The sequence below is a fragment of the Mya arenaria genome, chromosome 4 (genome assembly GCF_026914265.1).
Source record: "Mya arenaria isolate MELC-2E11 chromosome 4, ASM2691426v1".
NCBI classification, from domain to species: Eukaryota; Metazoa; Mollusca; class Bivalvia; order Myida; family Myidae; genus Mya; species Mya arenaria.
In genome coordinates, this window is record NC_069125.1 from 7,915,996 (window position 1) to 7,936,837 (window position 20,842).

Here is a 20,842-nt window from a genome sequence, read left to right on the forward strand (position 1 = left end):
TAATTTTAAAGTAATTTATAGTGCTAAAATAACAAAGTAACAGGATAAATAGAATACTAGGTTAGTGCCGTGGATGGAGAAAGTTTATCTGGCTCGGCTACGGAACTTATCGGGTTCGCCTTCGGCTCACCCGATAAATTCCTCCGCCTTGCCAGATAAACTTCCTCCATCCACGTCACTAACCTAGTATTCTCTATTTATAAAGTCAGTATTCTTATTAATGACTGTTTTATATCTCTTATTAAATAAAGCAAAATCGCAAGTATCAAATATTCTTGTTACATATGTTGAAACCCTCTGATGAATATATACCACAATACCTGCCATTGCTCTTCATAACACATATTCTCTCATAGCTTAACAAAAACACGATATATAAATATCGGCCTTGGGACAACAGTTCAGAAGTCAACCTCTCCACCTAGTGACAACAGTTTTGAATGTTACACAAATGCCCATGCAACAACTGTATACTGTTTCCGTTCATTAAAATTTCTGTTTTTATTTTTTGCGTCTTGTAATACGGATATTTACTGATACATTTATAAAGAAAATCAACACATACATAATGAGTAACTTCATTCATTTTAAAATGAATTATCAAATAAAAAGTTTTTTGATCAGTTCACAATAATTTTTTTAGTAGTAGCAGAAGTAGTAGCAGTAGTAGCAGTAGCAGTAGCAGCAGCAGCAGCAGTAGCAGTAGCAGTAGTCGAAGTTGTAGTAGTAGTAGTAGTAGTAGTAGTAGAATAAGAAGAAGTAGAAGTAGTAGAACCAGCAGCAACAGCAGCGGTAGCGGTAGCGGCAGCAGCAGCATTAGCAGCAGCAGCAGCAGCAGTAGTAGTAGTAGTGGTAGTGGTAGTGGTAGTGGTAGTAGTAGTAGTAGTAGTAGTAGTAGCAGTAGCAGTAGCAGCAGCAGCAGCAGCAGCAGCAGTAGCAGTAGCAGCAGCAGCAGCAGCAGCAGCAGCAGTAGTAGTAGTAGTAGTAGTAGTAGTAGTAGTAGTAGTAGTAGTAGTAAATTATAAGTAGTTATAGTAGGAGCAGCAGCAACATCAGCGGCAGCGGTAGCAGTAGTAGCAGTAGCAGTAGCAGTAGCAGTAGTAGTAGTAGTTTTATGCGTGAAATATCAATATTCGATAAATACAACAGTACATTTTACATCAATACATAGCCAATAGTGTTAATAATTAAAATATCCTTCATACTTAATGAACTTAACATTAATTTTGTTGAAAACTTCTGGGCACCTAAATGGTTTCAGTGAGCATGTCATTTGACAGTGTTTGTAAAGCATTTGTATTTCAAGAAAGACAATAATTAAGTAGGTTCTTGAAAAGGAGTTGTACATAAAAATCCTTGTATGTTTATTATTATTTACATCGAGATATTGACTTAGTTGAATTGTAAAGTTAAAAAGATTGTAAAAGAATATTGTATAAAACACGCACATATTTTGAAAGTTTAGGTTTCAAGGAAGTCGAAAAAGCATATATAATAAACGTAATGAACTTAGAATATGATGTTAATTATGTGTGCGAGAATAGACAAAGAAAAGTGCTCCAAAGCATTTGTATGCGAACGTAACGTCTTTTCGGATATGATGTCGTTGAAATGATGTCCCAGCCATTTGTGTGCTGAAGTTTAATTTGGACATGAGGTTGGCTAAAATTACAAAACAGAGAAAAACATCGCATTGATATCTTGACTGTTTGAAACAGTGAAAAAATCACGGCTAAATCTCTATAAACCACCGGAACACATTTAATAGATGGCTTTACAAACTGCATCGGATTATCCAGAGTCTCCAAAAGTAACACTTAAATAATTTAGATCATTGTTACTATTATTATTATTATTATTATTATTATTATTATTATTATTATTATTATTATTATTATTAGTGGTAGTATTAGTATTAGTATTAGTATTAGTATACGTAGTAGTATTAGTATTAGTATTATTTTTATATACCAGATTTTATAGCGCTCATTTCATATAAAAATACACGTTCAAAAGCGCTTTACAAACTTCATAACACAGTTATCAAAACAACATGAAATGATATGTGTTGTGTTATTTTTTTATACCTCACTTATATTCTCTATGTTAAATTCCCTATACCCGAGCGGTCAATATTTTAATAATGCTCGGTAATGTTGACTTGCAAAGTAATATCACATGCGCAGGAAAGATGCGCGTTCGTTTTAGAATTTTTTAATGGCCGCCTAAATAATTAGCACAGATGCCCGCACAATAAATATAATTGCACAATATAACCATTCAAGTTATCGACTAAATAATAATAATAATAAAAATAATAATGATAATAATAATAATAATAATAATAATAATAATAATAATAATAATAATAATAATAATAATTATCATTATTATTATTATTATTTTATTATTATTATTATTATTATTATTATTATTATTATTATTATTATTATTATTATTATTATTATTTGTCAGGGAAGTTAGTGCGTAAAGAGATTGGGTTACACAGATGACCTGAATTTCGTATCACACAAACGCCCACTGTGCTTTATTTACGTCAAAAGGTCAAGGCTGTTTTATCCACCGTCTGAGACCAGAGGCAGTGAAAAACTGAACTCTAAACGTTTTGCCTCTCATACAGAGGCCAACTTAAATACATTAGTCGAGTCTCAAGATTCCAAAAGTACAAAAAGGACCGTACAATGAAGTGAAAATTGAGAATTTGAAAAATAATGTTGACCGAGGCAGCGGCGAATGTTGACAATTTTCAATAGCGCCCTCAAAGGAATGTGCTCTTTATATAATTTTGCACTGTAATTTGATAATAAGCAATGATATTTTCCTGTTAATCCTTTTTGTGTTTTACACTATTCCCTAAATGTCGCTCATCACTGAAAATTAATATATTTATATTTATAATTCAAGTATATGTAACCCACTCAAATGTAAAATTGACGGGTAATAAAGTTTTGTTCTGTTCTGACTCTTAAAAGAGTTTGCATGTTTTATTGTTTGCTGTGTGTGTGTGTGTGTGTGCGTGTGCGTGTGCGTGTGCGTGTGCGTGCGCGTGCGCGTGCGCGTGCGTGTGTGGTGTGTGTGTGCGTGTGCGTGTGCGTGTGCGTGTGTGGTGTGTGTGTGCGTGCGCGTGTGCGTGCGCGTGCGTGTGCGTGTGCGTGTGTGGTGTGTGTGTGCGTGTGCGTGCGCGTGCGCGTGTGTGCGTGTGCGTGTGCGTGTGCGTGTGCGTGTGCGTGTGCGTGCGTGTGCGTGTGCGTGTGTGTGTACGTGTGCGTGTGCGTGTGTGGTGTGTGTTTTGCGAATGTGTGTATATCCCATTTTAATTTAGTATATTAGCAAGTTATTGTGCTCAGACCTTTAACTTGTAAATCATTGACTTATAATTTGTTATATTGAAAAAGGTGCCAACGGTCAATCAATATGGTTTACTTTTCGCCCATTGTTCAGAACTTTGTCTCAGTTAACAAAATGAATCAAGACATCATTGCAAACCTTTTGGTGTAAAATATGTGATAGGAATCTAAGATGTAAGTTCTTTAAGCCGTACTTCTGCCATTGCCCGACATTGAATAAATTTGAAAACCTTCTAAATTGCAACTCGAAAAAGACACTTTACAATCTAGCAAAATATATTTTCTTTGCTAACCAGATAAGAGAGGCTGATATGAATTGATTTAGATATCACATTATTTGTATTATTTGTTTTGAAAATTGCACAAGACAATTGTTATAATCATACAGATTTTCTGTACATTTATTTACACATACTTAACATAGTAAGATGTTATAACATTGCAATTATTAGCGCCAGAAAATGTGTTTGTGTTCTTTTTCTCCATTCATTGATTTACTTGTTTACATGCTATGAACATTGTATAATGTTTTACGCAATAGATATATCGTATCGTGATGATGTGCTTACATATTCAGAACAATAACGATCCGAAAGTTAAGAACAATGACGTTAACAACGTTGTTAAATTGAAAAAAGTTCAGAACAATCGGCCCATTGTGAGTTTTTTAACAATTGTAAATTAATTTGATAAAAAGTGAAATGATATGTTTTTTCTGTAAAAGACCCATTAAATGCGCATACACTAGTTGGAGTATCGTTTAGAATACAGTCAAGATAATTTAAGTCCCAGCCTGTTTTAGTGAAGTCAACTTATTTTTGTATGTGTAAGCATATGATTTCTCTTAACCTTTCGACATTAACCCCCAGTATGATAAAAAAAACTGCATTTATCGCAATTACAAAATGAAAAAAAAAACGAAATGATAATCTTGATTTAGCTCCCACAACGTCATTACGAAATTTGCATATCACGTGACTTCCTTAATGCCAAATATTCTATGTTGCTTTATATACCAACGATTTCCTTTTTAACTAAGAGGATATTGGTTTAAATATATTTGAATCAAAATAATCATATATACGACAATAAGTATCGACACATTGAATCGCCGATTTTAACTAAACAACATTGATAGTTTTGCATTCAAAAATTTAATTTAAGACACAGGAGCTTAATTTGTTTTCTTCATGTGAACTTTAATTTTAAAATGGTTAACTGCTCAGGTACTGTTTGCAAAGCGCTATGCTCCGCCCACTTATCTACCTCATTAGCACATAATGAGGGGTCGATTTCCCGTGGTATTTTCAATCCATTTCTGTTTAATAAAGCATCGGCTGAACCTAGGGGTGTTATCAAACATTATCCATAGTTATATACGCATTTTTGCTCTAATTATTTAATCTGTAGTGATACCGGTACATTTAATTATAAACAGTATTGAGGCAATGTTATAAACTGTCAAGTTGCCTTTCCTTTGCTCAACAAAAATGAGACATTATGTGAACTTTTAACATATTTATTTAACATTCAAATATGTGCTTGAACAGCAATACAAATATTTTTTTATTTTTTCACAAACTATCGTTTTGTAAGGTAAATTCTGCATATCCATAAAACAGTTATTGCCTTGGTCTATAATTTTGACTCGGTCACTGCCACCCACACATTTCTCATCGAGCCAACTCCTTCTTCATAGCATTCTTCCAAAAAGGACCCCACCTTTGCCTTGACTCGCTCCGCCCATTTCTTAACATTTTCATTGGACAAGTACAAATCTTGTTGACCAATCACATCGAGTTGCATCAACTCGCAGAATGCCTGCAAATCAGCGACCGAGATGTCGTCGCCACCAATAAATCGGCGGTCTTTCAGGAAATAACTTCCTATGTGATTTACAGTCTTCGCAAGATCGCTCTTGAATTTCGCAATTTCATCTTGTTTCAATGGTTTCCTACGAACTGTGTTGATGAACTGCAAAGACATAAATACATATAAAGCAGGAGCACAGAAGTTGAAAGGGGAAAAACTCTGCAAATATTAAAAACTGAGTTTTCGGTATTCGCTAAACATATATCATTTTTTACCGACTCACTGCTAAACATGTACAAATATAACACCGTAAATTGTTTCCCTAGACATGTATCCATTTAAGGTAGCTCACCCCTAATGAAAACCCTCACTTAAAACTCTTCAAATGTAATGCTGTAGCCTATGTTGTTAAGCATAAGACTACCTTTTTTAAGGTTTCCATGTACCGGTAAGAATCCAGCCAGAAGCACTTTTTTGTCTTCTTTATTTTCATTAAAGTTTTCAAGATTATATTGTATTCTCATTAAAAAGTAGTTAAAACATTTCTACACATAAATACAAACTTCTTTGAATGTTTCGTTACTTGCCGTCACGGCTAAAATAGGTGACTGGAATTTTTTTATATATATTTTTTTATAATGTTTTAAAAAGGTTAAAGTAAATTATGTATAAAGAACATGGTCAAAACAGTTAAGGCGTAAAAAATGTTTGTTTCGGGTAATCCGACCCTACCTAGAAAAAGAAGCCGACCCTAACGATTTTTTTCCCATTCCCAAAACGATGTTTTATTCCAGCGCGAAAAAGAATTAGCTTCAAAGGGAAATAAACGCTGATAAACGCTTTGTGCTCCCTGTTTGTTGCTCCCGTTTAATTAAAGGGCGTAAACAACCCTGCTGCAGACCCTTTGGCAAAAAAAAAAACAATAGTGCTGCGTGTTATCTGAAATTAAGGTCCCTCATATTAACCGATAAAGGAAGTTATGAGGGAGAGGAACTGTTACCCTCATGTTTAAAAGAAGAGTAAAAGAAGAAGTTTATGTAAGATTATCATATTTTTATATTGGTCAGTTTTCAAGAAATTGATAAACCATATTAACATTAATGACAATACAATATTTTGTAACAGCAACAGACGGGAAGCACTGTCTTGAAAGATTTCTTAATATCTACATTTTTAGGTTAATAAATAGGTCAGATATTTAGTTTAATAGGCCATATTTTGTAAACAAAATATATGTATTAAACACGATTGGGTTAAAAAATGTATACCCTCGCCAAAATTCGAACTCAAAACCTTCTGTAAAATCACTGTTAGTCTCCAAACTGAGCTATTCACTTTATATCAATACTATGTATTTGTGTTTCAATTTAGTTGTCAGTTCAGAAGCAAACATATTTGTATTTTACTGTATTGGAATAATATGTCGATATTAAAGTCATAAAACTAGCCAAAAAGTTTATTTCAAGTTTGTATTCCAGAATAAACATGAAATTGTTAAAAACATCTCACTGTCTGACATCAATATTTGGCAGAATAAAGCTCCATATCTAAACAACAGCAATATATGGAAGTGATTTTGCAAGAAAGTCTCATTTGCACGAAAAACACATTCATGACATACCTTGTATTTGAAAAAAGATCCCTACCTACCCTGACTAGTAGATCTGGGGATGTTACCCTAAACAACCATTTTTTAGGCCTTATCAAAATTTTGGTCATATGGCTATATCAGTACAGTATCATTTTATTTGTTGATGATGTGATCAATAATGTATTATTTCTGAAAGCAAATACATGATATACCAAAATGTAGAATATAAATGAAATAAATACAAAAATATATCTCGGGGAGTAAGGCTATTCGAGTTAAAAAATGTTTTTGACGGTAATTTACTTTGTTTTTGTTTTTGAATCCAGGAAATGATACACATTAAGCTGATCATAGTTTGAAATGATGCCCATAAGGGTCTTACAACCTTAAATTAATTAATATACTAGTACCAACTCTTGTATTTTACAAAACAAATGCGTGTAGAGAGCTTACTTTTTTGGTATGTGTTTGATTGATTTAGCTAATCTAAATTTCCACAAAACAAGCAAATACAAAAACCTGGTGTCTGAAGGTCATCATGGTTGACATTCTTGTGTTGGTATGGTGCCAGTTCAGGTATTCGTCAACGCGCGCCTGCTTCTGAAGATCTTGGGCCGGGTACCAATGGTCAGGCACATTGAACTTCCCGGCAAGGTAGCGAAATATTGCACCACTATGAATACGTTTCAATACATTTTAAAAGAGAAAATGTTGTGTTTACAATGTATAGAGATCATTTTTTCACATAACATTAGATGGATATACAATGCAAACACCCCACACCTTATATGACTTTGACCACGGGTCAGCGCATTATCAACTTCCAAGATTGACATGACTTACTTGTATTATTGTTAGTTACATTGTCGTTACCAAAAATATTGCATTAATTGCAAGTTCAAATTTTAAACTATACTAGCCTTTCTCCCAGGGTGAATCCATTGTCGTCAATGGCTGGAACCCGTTGTATGGGATTGATCTTTGTGAAGTCTTCCTGAAGCTGCTCACCTGTGGGAAAATATGGGGTTGATCCAAAAGGAAATTAGAAAAATATACGACATCGCTGTCAATAGAAAGTCTACAACAATTGCCTTAAAGGTGCACTCTTACTCCCAGGTAAGATTTAACGTAATTAATGATATTGTTTTAATATTCCAAAAAGGATGAATACATGTCGAAAACAATGATTCTTATGAAGTTTAATTTGAAAGAAATGAGCATAGAACACGGTATTTCTACATTATGAGACTAAAGTAGACCGCAGTAAATCTTTTAGCATTCACCAATTATTTAATGTTTTTGCACTTTCTGCTATTAAATACTGGTTACAATCTTGTTATCAGTAATTAATATTTTCCATAAATGCATTATTTAGGAAGTAGTTAAAGGTTTATCAGTCAAAATTGATGTTTCTTAAACATGTGTATGTATTGATTTTGAATAAGAGTGTCACTTTAATTAAAAAGTAAATATTAATGTTTGTGTATCCGACATATCCAATAATACAATAAAAACATATTATGATAAGCCCGGAAGTAAAATTAAACAGCAAAAAAACCTGTTTAGAGGTACAAGGCTTATAGTGTCACTTAAGACACTTAACGAGAGACATACATGTATACACATCAATTACATGTACTGTCTGCATGCAGGAATAATTATAACTCTTGTTATTGCAGTTTATTACTACATTGCCGAGCCTATCATAAATACAAACTTTTATTAATTCCTAAACTAATATTAATAACAACTTTAAACTAATATTTAAAAAGGTCATAAAATGGCACTTACCAACAAAGAGATCCACCTTAACAAATTCGAACGGAATATTGTTCGCTTTCATTAAGATATAAACAGCTCTACATGGCTGTGACTTTAAATCGGCGTAAAACTTTAAAGGAGCCATTTCGGCAAACTATTTATGTCCAATATTTTGTTTTATCGACCTATTACACTGCAAGCAAGCATAGACAAACGAAAGTAGCTCTCTAGTTACATAGCGCTCTAGATTTTGAACTTTTAAACATCGACGCTCTCTTTACATGTTATCTGACTGAACTATTTAACGTATCATACAGTTAAAGATAAACGCATATCGTGATTGCATTTGAAATAAATGCAATAAAATAAGTATATAACTTGAATTATTTAATTTAAATGTTTGTGATTTCATTACCGGAGTTTGATTGTTGTTGTTTTTTTGGCTTTAAACACTTACGAAAGCCTCATTTTCATTTATTTATTTGTTTTTCATTATTGTGCGCGTTTTTAAAGCAGAATTCATAAAGCATCACAGCTAGTTTGTTTCTGAGCATAATAAAATCATTTTGGCCAGGAAAAATTTGAACAAGTACGTTCATTATTTTTGCTAGAACTTGCAGGCCTTGGTGTAACTCAATTTTCTAGTTATATGTATACTTGATAATGGGTCGACGCCATATTAAGTAGTTATTATTTTTACAGCTGATTTTTTTAGGCCAACGACGACATGTACATAAGGATTTGTTCCACTGATAACGGCTGCGACATTATTGGCACTGGTCATAAAGTATTCTTGAAAACAATTTCTTTTCTTCTGATATTTATAGTCTCAAAACTATGTATCAATGACGAGCGGTGGCTATGTCTTTTTGGTGTCAAGGGTCGTAAAAAAATATATTTTAGCAGTTACGATGTCTTAAGAAAGGGGCAAAATTCCAATATTGGGATGTCTTTTAACTTCATATTAAGTTAAAATCCACAAACAACGACGTCGGAAACAGAAATCACAATTTGGTTGAAAACAACAACAATAAGGCGTTGTTAGTGTTAGGGTTAAGGTGGCTAGGGTTAGTGTTAGATGTTTTAATACGAATTAACTTAAAGGTATGCATAGTGTTGTTAAATACACGTATTCATTCGAGTTAAGTTGATTTATTCAGCCAGTCTGCAGCTTCATTCGTATGCGTTGTTCTAACGTTTTATTCCCGGTTCTTTTGAATAAGAAATGCGTTTGCAGACATATTGTCATAGGTAAGATACATTCTAAATGACGTAACAAATTTACTTCTATTTTAGTGTTTTGAGATGCACTATCCACTTGATTTGTAATCTGCATTATCAGCGCGCAAGATTATAACAACTTTAAAAACATATAAATATTCCGACTTCCGAAGCATTGTCAAAAATAAGGTTCGTCGAAGTGTTTGTAGAAACAAGACCATCAATCGAAGTTCGGTAAAGAACCGAAGGTAGGGTTCATCGAACGGCGTAGACTGCGTCATGTTACAATACTGTTGTGGAAAATAATATGCTTTAACCCTGGTTAAAAGCTCTTAACCGAGCCCACATTTTACATCATTTGTGACGTCATGTACCACATGTATACACACAGTGATACTATAAAATTAGAAGCAGTACTTCATCTTATGCCGTGTAACGGCAAACTAAACCAAACATTCAGCCCTAAAAGCAATAACGATTGATATCAACCCACGTACTGATATCTGATATGTGGCGTTAAGTGTCTCATTGAGTGTCTCGTGTTAGTTTTGTTGTATGTTTGGTGGTGTGTCTCGCTGTGTGACTCGTTCTCGTTTAGTGACTCATTGTCTAGTTGAGTGTCCTATTCTTTGTCTCTTTGAGTGACACGTTGTATATGTCTCATTGTGTGTTTCGCTGTGTGTCTTAATGAGCGTCTTAATGAGTGTCGTGTTGTATGTTTCGTTGTGTGTCTCGTTTAGTGCCTCATTGCCTCATTGTCTCATTTAGTGCCCTGTTCTTTGTCTCTTTGAGTGACTCGTTGTATGTCTAATTGTGTGTTTCGCTGTGTGCCTTGTTGTATATGAAGCAAGGTGCATATTTCTGTATTTTATCCGTTTGTGTGTTCGGTATGGTTCCGTATCGTATATTGTCTTGTGTTGTTTGTGTATTTGTTGTCTCGTCGTGTTTAGTGTCGTGCTACGTGGTTATTGTCCTATATGCGTTACTGTCCGCCAATGTCCGATGATGTCCGAGTGCGTCAGAGCGTAAATACTGGTAACGCGAGTTGATCTATATTTATTAGAGTGATTGATTGGTTGATAATGCCCATCCCTCCTTTTCCCGCTTCATTGCACACGCCCTTATAGTTCTATATATGTTATTATCATTTAAACGTGCCTGGTAAGTTTGTTATTAATATGTCTTAGAATGTTTTATGTATCTTTGAATGTTTTATGTATTAGACCGCAAAGTCTCCGTTGATATATGCCGATCTCTGCCCATTGTCATTGTATTTTGTGTATTAATTGCTAATATGATTAGCATATACTTTTATACGTTTTATTATATGTTTTAGGTTTCTTCGACATCGTTATAAAATAAACAATCGAACTCTTAAGTTGAGTGGTCGTTTCCACCCATCCACAACAAATGGCTCCCAGACGGGGAATCGAACCCCGGTCTCCCGCGTGACAGGCAGGGATACTTACCACTATACCACAGCATTTGTCACAGCAATTTGTGCAGTCTGTTACATTTCGCGCCCACCGAGGGAACTGTGTTGCACGATAAGCCTCAAGGTCATTGCAAATTGACCTTTGTCTCCGAAATTCTAGGTCGAATTTCAAAACGGAGGGGTAATGTGTAACCGGGTATTCGATGTGTATATAGCGGCACTTATACTGTTTCGCTATAGAGCTAGCTTTTATAGCGACGCGGTAGAGTGTCCGCCTGCAGAGCGAGAGGTCGTGGGTTCGAACCCCGACAGTTGCACACAGCAATTGATGCAGTCTGTTACATATGTATCACTGAGTATCTTGTTTATTGCCCCATTGGGCTGAATTCAGAACAATCACTCTCGCTCACACTCATCACTCATAGTTAATCCTTTGTAATCACATAACGGTCGAGATATTTTTAAGTGAAAGGTATATCCGAATTCACAGGTGTAAGTGAGACTCAAGTGTGAGTGGGACATTTGTGAGTGCTCGGCTAGGCCACTTGAACCACCCTCGAGGATTGCTTGTGAATACGAGTTGAATGAGTGTGAGTGATAAATGTACATGCAAGTTCATATATCAGATATGTGAAATAAATAAGTGTCATCCTCAATACTAGACAATATTTAAGAGACTGGAATATTCCATTGAAGTGCATGAACTTCAATAACGTGGTTTTTCAAATTTTCAAAAGAATGCGCCAATCACATTTGTTTTCTGTCATGCTGATCTTGAACGCCCAGTCAACGTGATGGTTGTAATTCATCGATGGCTGCAAGAATACGCAGCTTAATGAACTTGAAGTTAGCGGCCTTGTGGCGTGAATTTAGCGGCCTAGCGGTCTTGTGGCCTAACGGCCGTGGGAGTTAGTGTCCTAGCGGTCTAAGTTTGTTCACTATTACAAAGTTTTTGTTCATGCGTTTGATTGGAAAACAATGATAAATAAAATGAATATTTCTTATTCATACATTAACATAGCGGCCTTAAATTTGTATGCAATATATATCACTTTTGAGCGTTCAACATTTTTTTTTAAAGTCGATCAAGCAGTCCAGCGGCTTAGCGGCGTGAAGTTAGCGGCCTAGCGGCCTAAAATTCCCAAAACCTCAGGCCGCCAGGCCGCTAACTTCACCCCGCTAGGCCGTACATGTACATGGTTATGCGCAACATGTTCATTTCAGAGCGTGATCAGAGAATTGATATGCATTTTCCAGCATACAGTCAGTTGGATTATGATCATTATTATTATTATTATTATTATTATTATTATTATTATTATTATTATTATTATTATTATTATTATTGGCGTCATCATCATCATCAATTTTCCCTTCATTTCTTGAGTTAGTTTTCACTCCGAGGTGTAATTTCCCGATTAGAAGTACATTCATTCGCCGCGTAATTATACTCATATGCTATTTTTTTCAACTTTTATTTGCAAACCGTAAGACCGCTTTATTCAGACTACAAAAGCAAGATTATATACGAAAACATATTCAAATCACCTGATTCAATGGAAAAAGGCTAAATATTTAAAAAAAAAAAAAACACGCATTTTTACGCATTTTGCAATAGTTATTTACAATCCAAAATATTTATTTTTTATTAACCATTGTTTGAAAATGTTAAATTCAGTTTCAGAATAATAATTATTGTCATTTGTTTGTCGCCAATACGCATCTGTTTACAAAGTATAACACCACCATAGTCAAACAGATAATCCGATATGATCATGAAAACATGCATGTATTTGTACTGTATTGGTCACTTGGTGAAGTGGAGTGTTAGCGAGGCGTTTGAATACGAACAAATCACTTGAGGGTCACTTTCCCTAGATACCACCCAAGTTGAGTGTCCCTTACGGGAATGTGGTTGGAGTGTAAGTAAGAGTGGATGTTCTGAATTCGGCCCTCATTGTCTCATTGAGTGGTTCGTGTGAGTTTCTGTTCTTCTTTGATTATTGTGTTTTTTTAAAAAATAGCTCATTGTGATGTGTTTGACTACTTGACTCCTCCCTATATACTCGTCCTGTGACGTCAGTATTGCGTGAGATTTGTAAACGCTACTCCTGGATACGCCTCTGAATTATAAGTGTTCCATAATCTCATTTGATTTCGCAAGCGAAATTTTCGAAAGTTGTTATATCCATCCTATCAAAAATCACGTCTTGTAACTTTCTGGTGTCTGAAAGTTCTGGTATGATATGATCTCAGAAAATTCAATTCATTGTCTTTATTTCTTCCTCTGCCTTATGTAGGAGGTTCATATAACTTGTAATCTATTTATTTTCATTTGATGTTACTTTTGCGAGAGATACTTCACAAATTCATTGTTACATCCATCATATATAACGGACAAAACAAATCATCTATTGTAACATTTTTATCAAAGCTCCAGTACTACACAATTTCAGAAAAAAACATTGTCTTTATTTCATTCTGTTACATGCGATTAAATTGGAGCAAATCAAGGGTACAAATATTTGAAGACATGTAAATTTTGCATTTTTTTATTATTTATATTGATTTTAAAAATATCTCGGTATTAAAGAACATCACTACGTACATATCATTACGTATTGGAACTGGATCAGATGCCGTTTTAGAGTTATGTTTACTTAACAGGCTTGTGCTAAGTAAGATAAGATAAAGATAAATTTATTTTGATTTAAGCATATACAGCTTTTCATCATACACACATCAGTAATTCATAAATACACAAATAATGAAAAATAACTCAATCACAAGTTATAGCACTAATTATCTGCCTTATGCGTAACATGTCACAAACAACAATAGAGAAGGAAATGTATTACAAAATATATACTACTGTACAATATTGATAGTAGTGGCTCTTAGTAAGTATAGCAAAATAAAATATTGGAAGAGATGAACACATATCGAAGGATTTTTTCGTTGATGCAGGTTATGATCAAGTTAAACTACAGGAATTAAATGAATTAATTATTGCTCGTGTTGTTCCATTATATGATATTTCACTGCAATTTATCGTGTGTCATTGCCATAAAATTCCTTTACTGGATGAATTTCGGACTTGTTTTCTGTAATTTGAACCACAAATGTAGAATTTATTCAATTTAACCAAAACGTAGCAATTGTATATAGGCAACGAAATAAAGTGGAATGTAGATCTATGATTTTTCCAACCAAAGTTTCCTCAATAATTCGATTCCGTCCTTGTTACATTCCTCTAATAACGGCTTCATTTTGCCATTCACTCGCACTACCCACTTTTTCACATTTGTATTTGACAGGTACAAATCTTGCTGACCGATCGCGTCCAGTTGCATTAATTCGCAGAGTGCAGGCAAATCAGCGATCGAGATTTCGTCACCAGCGAGGAAAGCGCGGTCCTTCAAGAAGTTATCTCCTAGCTGGCTGACGGTCTTTGCAAGAGCTGTCTTGTATTTTGCAACTTCTTCCTGGTTTATGGGTCTTCCAGCGATAGTTTCAAAAAACTGTAACGAAATTAATTGTTTACGTGTTATCAAAAGTGTGATAAAATATATATGTAAACGATGTGAAACGAAATAACTCGATATCGCACCACAAAACCTATTCATGGCCATCATAAATGTGTTGAATGACTGACTTAGGTGACTGATTTCTGCCATTTCGGGTTACGGGGCAAACATACGAGACTCGAAGAATACAAAATCCGCCATGCCTCCGTACCATCCCAATTTCTAGAAACATCTTAATTCTCTTATAACAGGATTAAGCGCAGCACGCTATTTTTGTTTGGTATAAATTGTGTAATATTCTCTTTTTAAACAGTTTTGAGGCTTTTAATTGAGTTTTAAAGGAAATAATATTTAAGATAAATAAGATAAACTACTTGCTGTTTGGTAAAATTATATTTATGTAAGTAGTATTGCTTAATGAAATACGATACTTCAGTGATTTACGCTTAAGAATTTTCGAAAAGATTTGGACAAGGTGGGCCATACTCTTAGTGTCTCTTTTACTTTTCTTTACGTTTTTATAAACTTTTTTACTCTTCATTGAATCCAACTATTCCAACTTTTTTGTTACAAAAGATGATTAAAATGAGAGAAATGATTAAAAAATAACTAAATGCATTGATTGAAATTATCTAAATCTTCATTAGAAGCAATTTCGATTTTGTCGGATGAGTTTGATACAGTACTAAGTAGTAGTTATCAAGCATTTTCCAATTGTATAAAACTGGTTATTTTTTTGGATTGGTAAAAGTAATCTATTGATTGTTCATTTGCTATTACTGTTGTCCAATCAAATTGCTTTAAACTGCAAACAAGCCAAAATATTACATATGGATATCGTATCCAGTTTTAAATAATTGGCTGCATTGCTTCAAGGGAAACTATGAGGGGTACCCGGAGGGGCTCATCTTTTCATCATGTGGCTGAATACCCTTTAAAGCACTTGTCACTAATCAAAGTTACACTACATGTACATCAACATTTTTAAAAGGTTTATATGTCATTTATTTGCTTCCAAAGGGTAAATAAAGAGCATTGAATTATTAATATGTACTTATTTTACAAACTACTTTAACCTTAAAATATATAAGACTATATTAACCTGGAGCATAAAAGTTTTAGCTGCATTCGCTCGGGTCGATGAATGATGCCAGTGTAGGTATTCATCCACACGAGCCCTCTTTTGGGGGTCTTTCGGGTACCAGTGGTCCGCCACATTGCTCTTCTGGGCAATATAGCATAATATTGCCGCACTAGATAGAAAAAATGACAAATAGTTATTTTATGGTATCCGACCAAGAAATACATGCATTCCGGATGGCAGGTAACCAAATTAAGTTTTGATAGCATTTGAAACGATTTTGTGTTCTGAACAAATGTAACAATTATTACCAAAAATTTGATTACAAAGAAGTTGTTTCGGCTTTTAAAGATTGCAAATAGGTAATTTTTACAGTCGAACCCCGTTGGCTCGAACTCCCAGGGAGCGGCGAAAATACCTCGAGCCTCAAAAAATTCGAGCCAAGCGGGATTGTTTACTTTCAGTATAAAGAATCGGTCCTTTACATCTAGTTCGAGTCAACGAGGAATTCGAGCCAAGCGAGTTCGAGCCAACGGGGTTCGACTGTATTAATAATCAGCAAGGCAATACCTTTTCAATTGATACCAAAATCAAAAAGTGTTACAAGGCATCAATATTTAACATTATGATTAATGTGTGTGAGTACTAGCTAATTTGTGGGACGGATTCATTAATGGGGCACAATACAGACTTCACTTGATAGAAGTAAAATGCATTTAATTTTAATGCATTATTATGTTAAACTCATTTCACTTCAATGGTCGAAACAGAAAAAGCGTATGATTTGTGTACATATAAAAACAGCGATATATTGGCGCTTTTCTAATTTGTGGCCACGTAGCTATTAATCATATGGGTTTTATTTTTGGTTTTGAACATTGAAGTCAAATGAGTTAAACAAAATAATGCCGTGAAATTAAAAGGTTTTATATAAGCATCAACCTTTTTTGTGCCTCGCTGGCTTGAGTTCGATATTTATTGTTCTGTATTGTTTTTAGACTTTTTAGCTAGTCTGTTTTGTTGTTTTTGCTGTGTGTGTTTTCTGTTGCGGTTGTTTAAAAATGGCGGTTATGTCGTAGTCTTGGTAGCGCTGCGGTAATCTCTTGCGGCTTTAACCATAGCGCAAACCGTTCCAGATAATCCAATGATATCACTCATTTATTCTTAATGTATTTATACATATAGTGTTCCCCTACAAAGTCCAGGGACGGATCCAGGATTCTCCGTTAGAGGGGGCGTAACTTAGGAACGTACCCTTTTCACTTGCTCCCCCCCCCTCAGACACGAAATTTATTTGGTTTAAAGTGTTGGCGGGGGGTCCTCCCCATAGATATTGTTAACCATTTCTAGTCCGAATGGTGCATTTAAGGCGTATTTTATTACATTTCTTATCCTATATTGAAATAAAATGTAAACTTTGACGATTTTAGGGGGGTGCGGGCCTGGTGCTCCCCCCCCCCCCGAATCCCCTAGTGAAGTCAGAACAATGTCATTCCGAATCACGCGTCGTCAACATCTTTTCAAAAAGCATTTCAAATTACGTATTGCTACATTTTAAGTTTTATTGCCCGGTGACCCTATGTAGATTTGATTGTACATGTATGTAAGGTGGTTTAATGTGCCGAAAAAGAAAATGTTTAAAAATAGACAGAAAATGTACAAATGCAAAGTATTTGATTTCACGTCTGAATTAAGTCGATATGAAGAGCAAATATACATACTACAATAACTGAATGTGTACTGTAGTTCTGATCTTTATCATGCATAGTAATAATCAGACACCAAAGCCTTCCAAATTTAAAGTGACTCGCTCAAGTTTTCGGACCAAAAATTAGTTTTCTTGGTAATGCATCCGAAAACAGTTATTTTATCATTATTTTACTCTATGATATCGATATTGCAGAAAAGAAATACAGTTCTAGCATAAAAAAGTATTTTGGTTTTAGTGGAAGTCGAACCCACGCCGGTACAAGTCAAGAAAAAAATAGAAAACAGTCCGGTATAGTCCACACGGCCAACGGGACTTTAACAACAGTGATGGATATGTTGACATGTTAATCAAAAATTGAAAACATCACGTGATAATACAATCAACCAATCATGCAACACCACAGCCTTTATTAATTTTCAATCGCGATATTAACGCTAATGAAAATTGTGGTCTTCAAAAACGACATTTGAGCAAATATCAACATTTGCTAAGGAGTTCCAGCTTTTGGTATTTTTGTTTTAACATTTGCTAAGGAGTTCCAGCTTTTGGAATTTTTTGCTTAACACTCCTTATGATTTGCCATATAATTAAAAAAGTGCATTTTACAAACCATGAGCGAGTTACTTTAAATTGAATCACAAGGCATTAAAGTTTAGGTTATGCAGGTGTCGGACAACTAGCGTATTTGTTTGTCGAATTACTTTAGTTATGCGTGGGTCGGTTTTCTTCAATATTTACCTTTCTCCTAAGGTGAAACCGTTGTCATCTATGAAGGGGACCTGCTGTCGGGGGTTGATCTTGGTGTATTTGTCCTGTTTGTGCTCGCCTGAGTAAGCAATGGTGTATGGAAAAAAAACAGTACAGAGAATGAATGACACATTGTAAAAACAAAACAAAACTCTTTAACATAATGCAATAATTCGATACATGGTACGAAGTATATGGTACAAATATTAGAAGTAAGACCACCTAAATCTTATACATTTTCAGATACAGATTATGTCCTTGATTTATTTGCATCGATGCATTTAATGCACCAGTCAATTGCAACCACGGCCACCCCAGGTCCGGGGGTATACCGGGGATAGCGGGGGAAATGGGCCGTGTTTTTACCTTCCATGTGGCCCCGCAGTGCAAAGTGAATGCAGTGGTTTTGTATTCTCCGAAAATAGCGGGGAATGGGCCTTACATTGGTATCCCGGGGTGCGGGGGCATTTGGCGGGGATTTCACCAGAAGTTTGTCCCCGCAGGACGGGGATTTTACCCGGGATTGGCTGGACCAAAAGTCAAAGTCCCCGCTATTCCCCGGACCTGGGAGGGCCGTGGTAACAATTGACTGGTGCATAACAATAACAATTTCAAGAATACATATCATAGTGTGTATCTAATTAATGTGTCAAACAGTTTCTTACTCAATATAGCTACTGCTTTTATAGTAAATATATTAGTACTTACCTGCAAATAAATCCACTTTCACAAATTCAAAAGGAATTTTGTTTTCTTTCATAAAAATATATACCGCCCTGCACGGCTGTGACCTTAAATCTGCGTAAAATTTGATGGGAGCCATAATGCCGTTCGTACAGTACTAAGTTGAGCTTAAACTATTAAACTGACAATATCGACCTGACAGAGCACCTTATAAAGTATAGCACATGTATATGTAAAATGAGAGCGGCTTAACTAGGCCTCGTCAGCAAATATAAGGTATAACTTGATATTCAAGATTTTGTTTACGAGGCGGTTAGGCTACACCAAGTTAAAATTGTGTTCCTCTGGTTTTGCCTCAAAGAGTAGGAGCGTGGGAGCGAAAAAAATATGTAAAAATATTTTTTTTTCATTTTCATACAACCCGAAGCGAGCGAAGAGCAAAACTATATTTTACTATATTTTACCTATAATATTATAATTATAACAAAAATGAAGAAGAAAGATTGTTCATCCTTTACTCTATTCGAAAACGATCTTGAACTTAATCTCTATTGGAAAATGGAAAAATGTTCCAATTTGTACAATGTATATGAATAAACTGATTTTTAACAGATTTTAATGCGATGACAATTCATAATAAATAATAACCCTGCTTTTACGAAAAAGTTTGAACCAAAAATCTACATGAATCGCTCTTCCATCATCTGTAACTGTATCGAGACATCTAGTATGGTCGATTTCGCATTTTTAAAAAATAAGAGGTTAGCGTTTTTTCACACACGAAGCATCAAAACATTTAGGGGTCTATTTTGATTTGATTTCGCTGTGAATATCACAGTTAATGCAATGGCACGTGCTTACCAAAATATAGGTTCAATCTGCTTCTAGAGTCAGTGAGTTGTATTCATCCAAGATCATGGTGTGAAAAAAAAAACAGGCACCAGAGAAAGGCTTACCTATTTTTTGGTCTGTCCGAACCAGTGAACCTTTTTTATACTGATCGCTATTTTATTGACCGGATATTTATTCGCAAAAGTATTTTTGGTCGGTATTTTGTGAATAATGACTTAGAAAACTTGATTGCAGACCAAATATTGAAACATATTCCTCTGTAGGAATAGGCTGTCTTCTTCATCATCGGCGTCATTAGGTCAAAATCTACGCATAAGTATTATAACTTGATTGGATCAGAATTCAGATAAAAGTCTTTTAAGCAAAAACACTCTAAAATGGTTAAACCTCGGACAAATGCCATCTTGGGTTTCTATCATCATGACAAACTTTTCACAGTCAATTGATATGCCTTTGTTTAGAAAATTGTTTACTTAAAAAACATTTCTTTGTCATAAAATTTCGATTCATAGAAAATCAACAGCATTTCACTTTTAAACATGTTTACCGGATGTCGCCATTTTGTTTGAAATAATTGACACCAAAGCTTAACTGGTTGATATTTAAAACAACACGGATCAGTCTCTTCATTTTTCACAACAACACTATTAAGCTGCGTTCGAAAAGTTTAATCGATATTATATTGAAGCTTTCGAAAAAAAAGCTTACAATCACCAAACATCCGGTTTGCAGTGAAAAAATATGTTTTGCCAAATTTGACAAAAATATTCTCGGTAAACCCGCTAAACGAAACATCAATTTGGTGTGTCCTTATATCAGAATGAGAGCACGATTTGGGACAAAATATAAAACATACAATAGGCTAGATGAATTTTGAAATATTTCGTGATAATTGAAAAGTTGTTGAAAAGTGTACTTGTGTATGTACGATGTTCTAAATCATGTTTTGAAGGGGAAATTTTCATGCGTAAAGTATTTCTATTTTGCTGTCAAAACTGAAACCTTAACAACCAAAAAAATTGTTCCTTAAAATGTTCTATACTTCACAATAT

At 34.7% G+C, this 20,842-nt stretch overlaps 2 protein-coding genes across 2 annotated transcripts; both read right to left on the reverse strand.

Annotated features, from left to right (window-relative positions):
• Positions 1-4,463: 4,463 nt before the first annotated feature.
• Positions 4,464-8,771, reverse strand: LOC128231242 (glutathione S-transferase theta-1-like). The gene is made up of 4 exons (XM_052943794.1): positions 8,563-8,771; positions 7,692-7,779; positions 7,291-7,444; positions 4,464-5,342 (listed from the first exon to the last, which is right to left on the reverse strand). The coding sequence occupies exons 1-4, from the start codon at positions 8,675-8,677 to the stop codon at positions 5,004-5,006; spliced, it is 696 nt and encodes a 231-aa protein (XP_052799754.1). The 5' UTR covers positions 8,678-8,771; the 3' UTR covers positions 4,464-5,003.
• Positions 8,772-13,724: 4,953 nt separating this feature from the next.
• Positions 13,725-19,164, reverse strand: LOC128231245 (glutathione S-transferase theta-1-like). The gene is made up of 4 exons (XM_052943798.1): positions 18,963-19,164; positions 18,246-18,333; positions 15,818-15,968; positions 13,725-14,709 (listed from the first exon to the last, which is right to left on the reverse strand). Exons 1-4 carry the CDS (start codon positions 19,075-19,077, stop codon positions 14,383-14,385), a joined length of 681 nt encoding a protein of 226 aa, XP_052799758.1. The 5' UTR covers positions 19,078-19,164; the 3' UTR covers positions 13,725-14,382.
• Positions 19,165-20,842: the final 1,678 nt, after the last annotated feature.

Coding starts and splice junctions, on each gene's coding strand:
- LOC128231242 (XM_052943794.1), bottom strand. CDS start 8,677: ATGGCTCCTTTAAAGTTTTACGCCGATTTAAAGTCACAGCCATGTAGA. Junction 7,445..7,691: donor GGATTCACCCTGGGAGAAAG/GCTAGTATAGTT, acceptor ACGTATTCATAG/TGGTGCAATATTTCGCTACC. Junction 5,343..7,290: donor TGATGACCTTCAGACACCAG/GTTTTTGTATTT, acceptor ATGTCTTTGCAG/TTCATCAACACAGTTCGTAG.
- LOC128231245 (XM_052943798.1), bottom strand. CDS start 19,077: ATGGCTCCCATCAAATTTTACGCAGATTTAAGGTCACAGCCGTGCAGG. Junction 15,969..18,245: donor GGTTTCACCTTAGGAGAAAG/GTAAATATTGAA, acceptor TTTTCTATCTAG/TGCGGCAATATTATGCTATA. Junction 14,710..15,817: donor CTAAAACTTTTATGCTCCAG/GTTAATATAGTC, acceptor ATTTCGTTACAG/TTTTTTGAAACTATCGCTGG.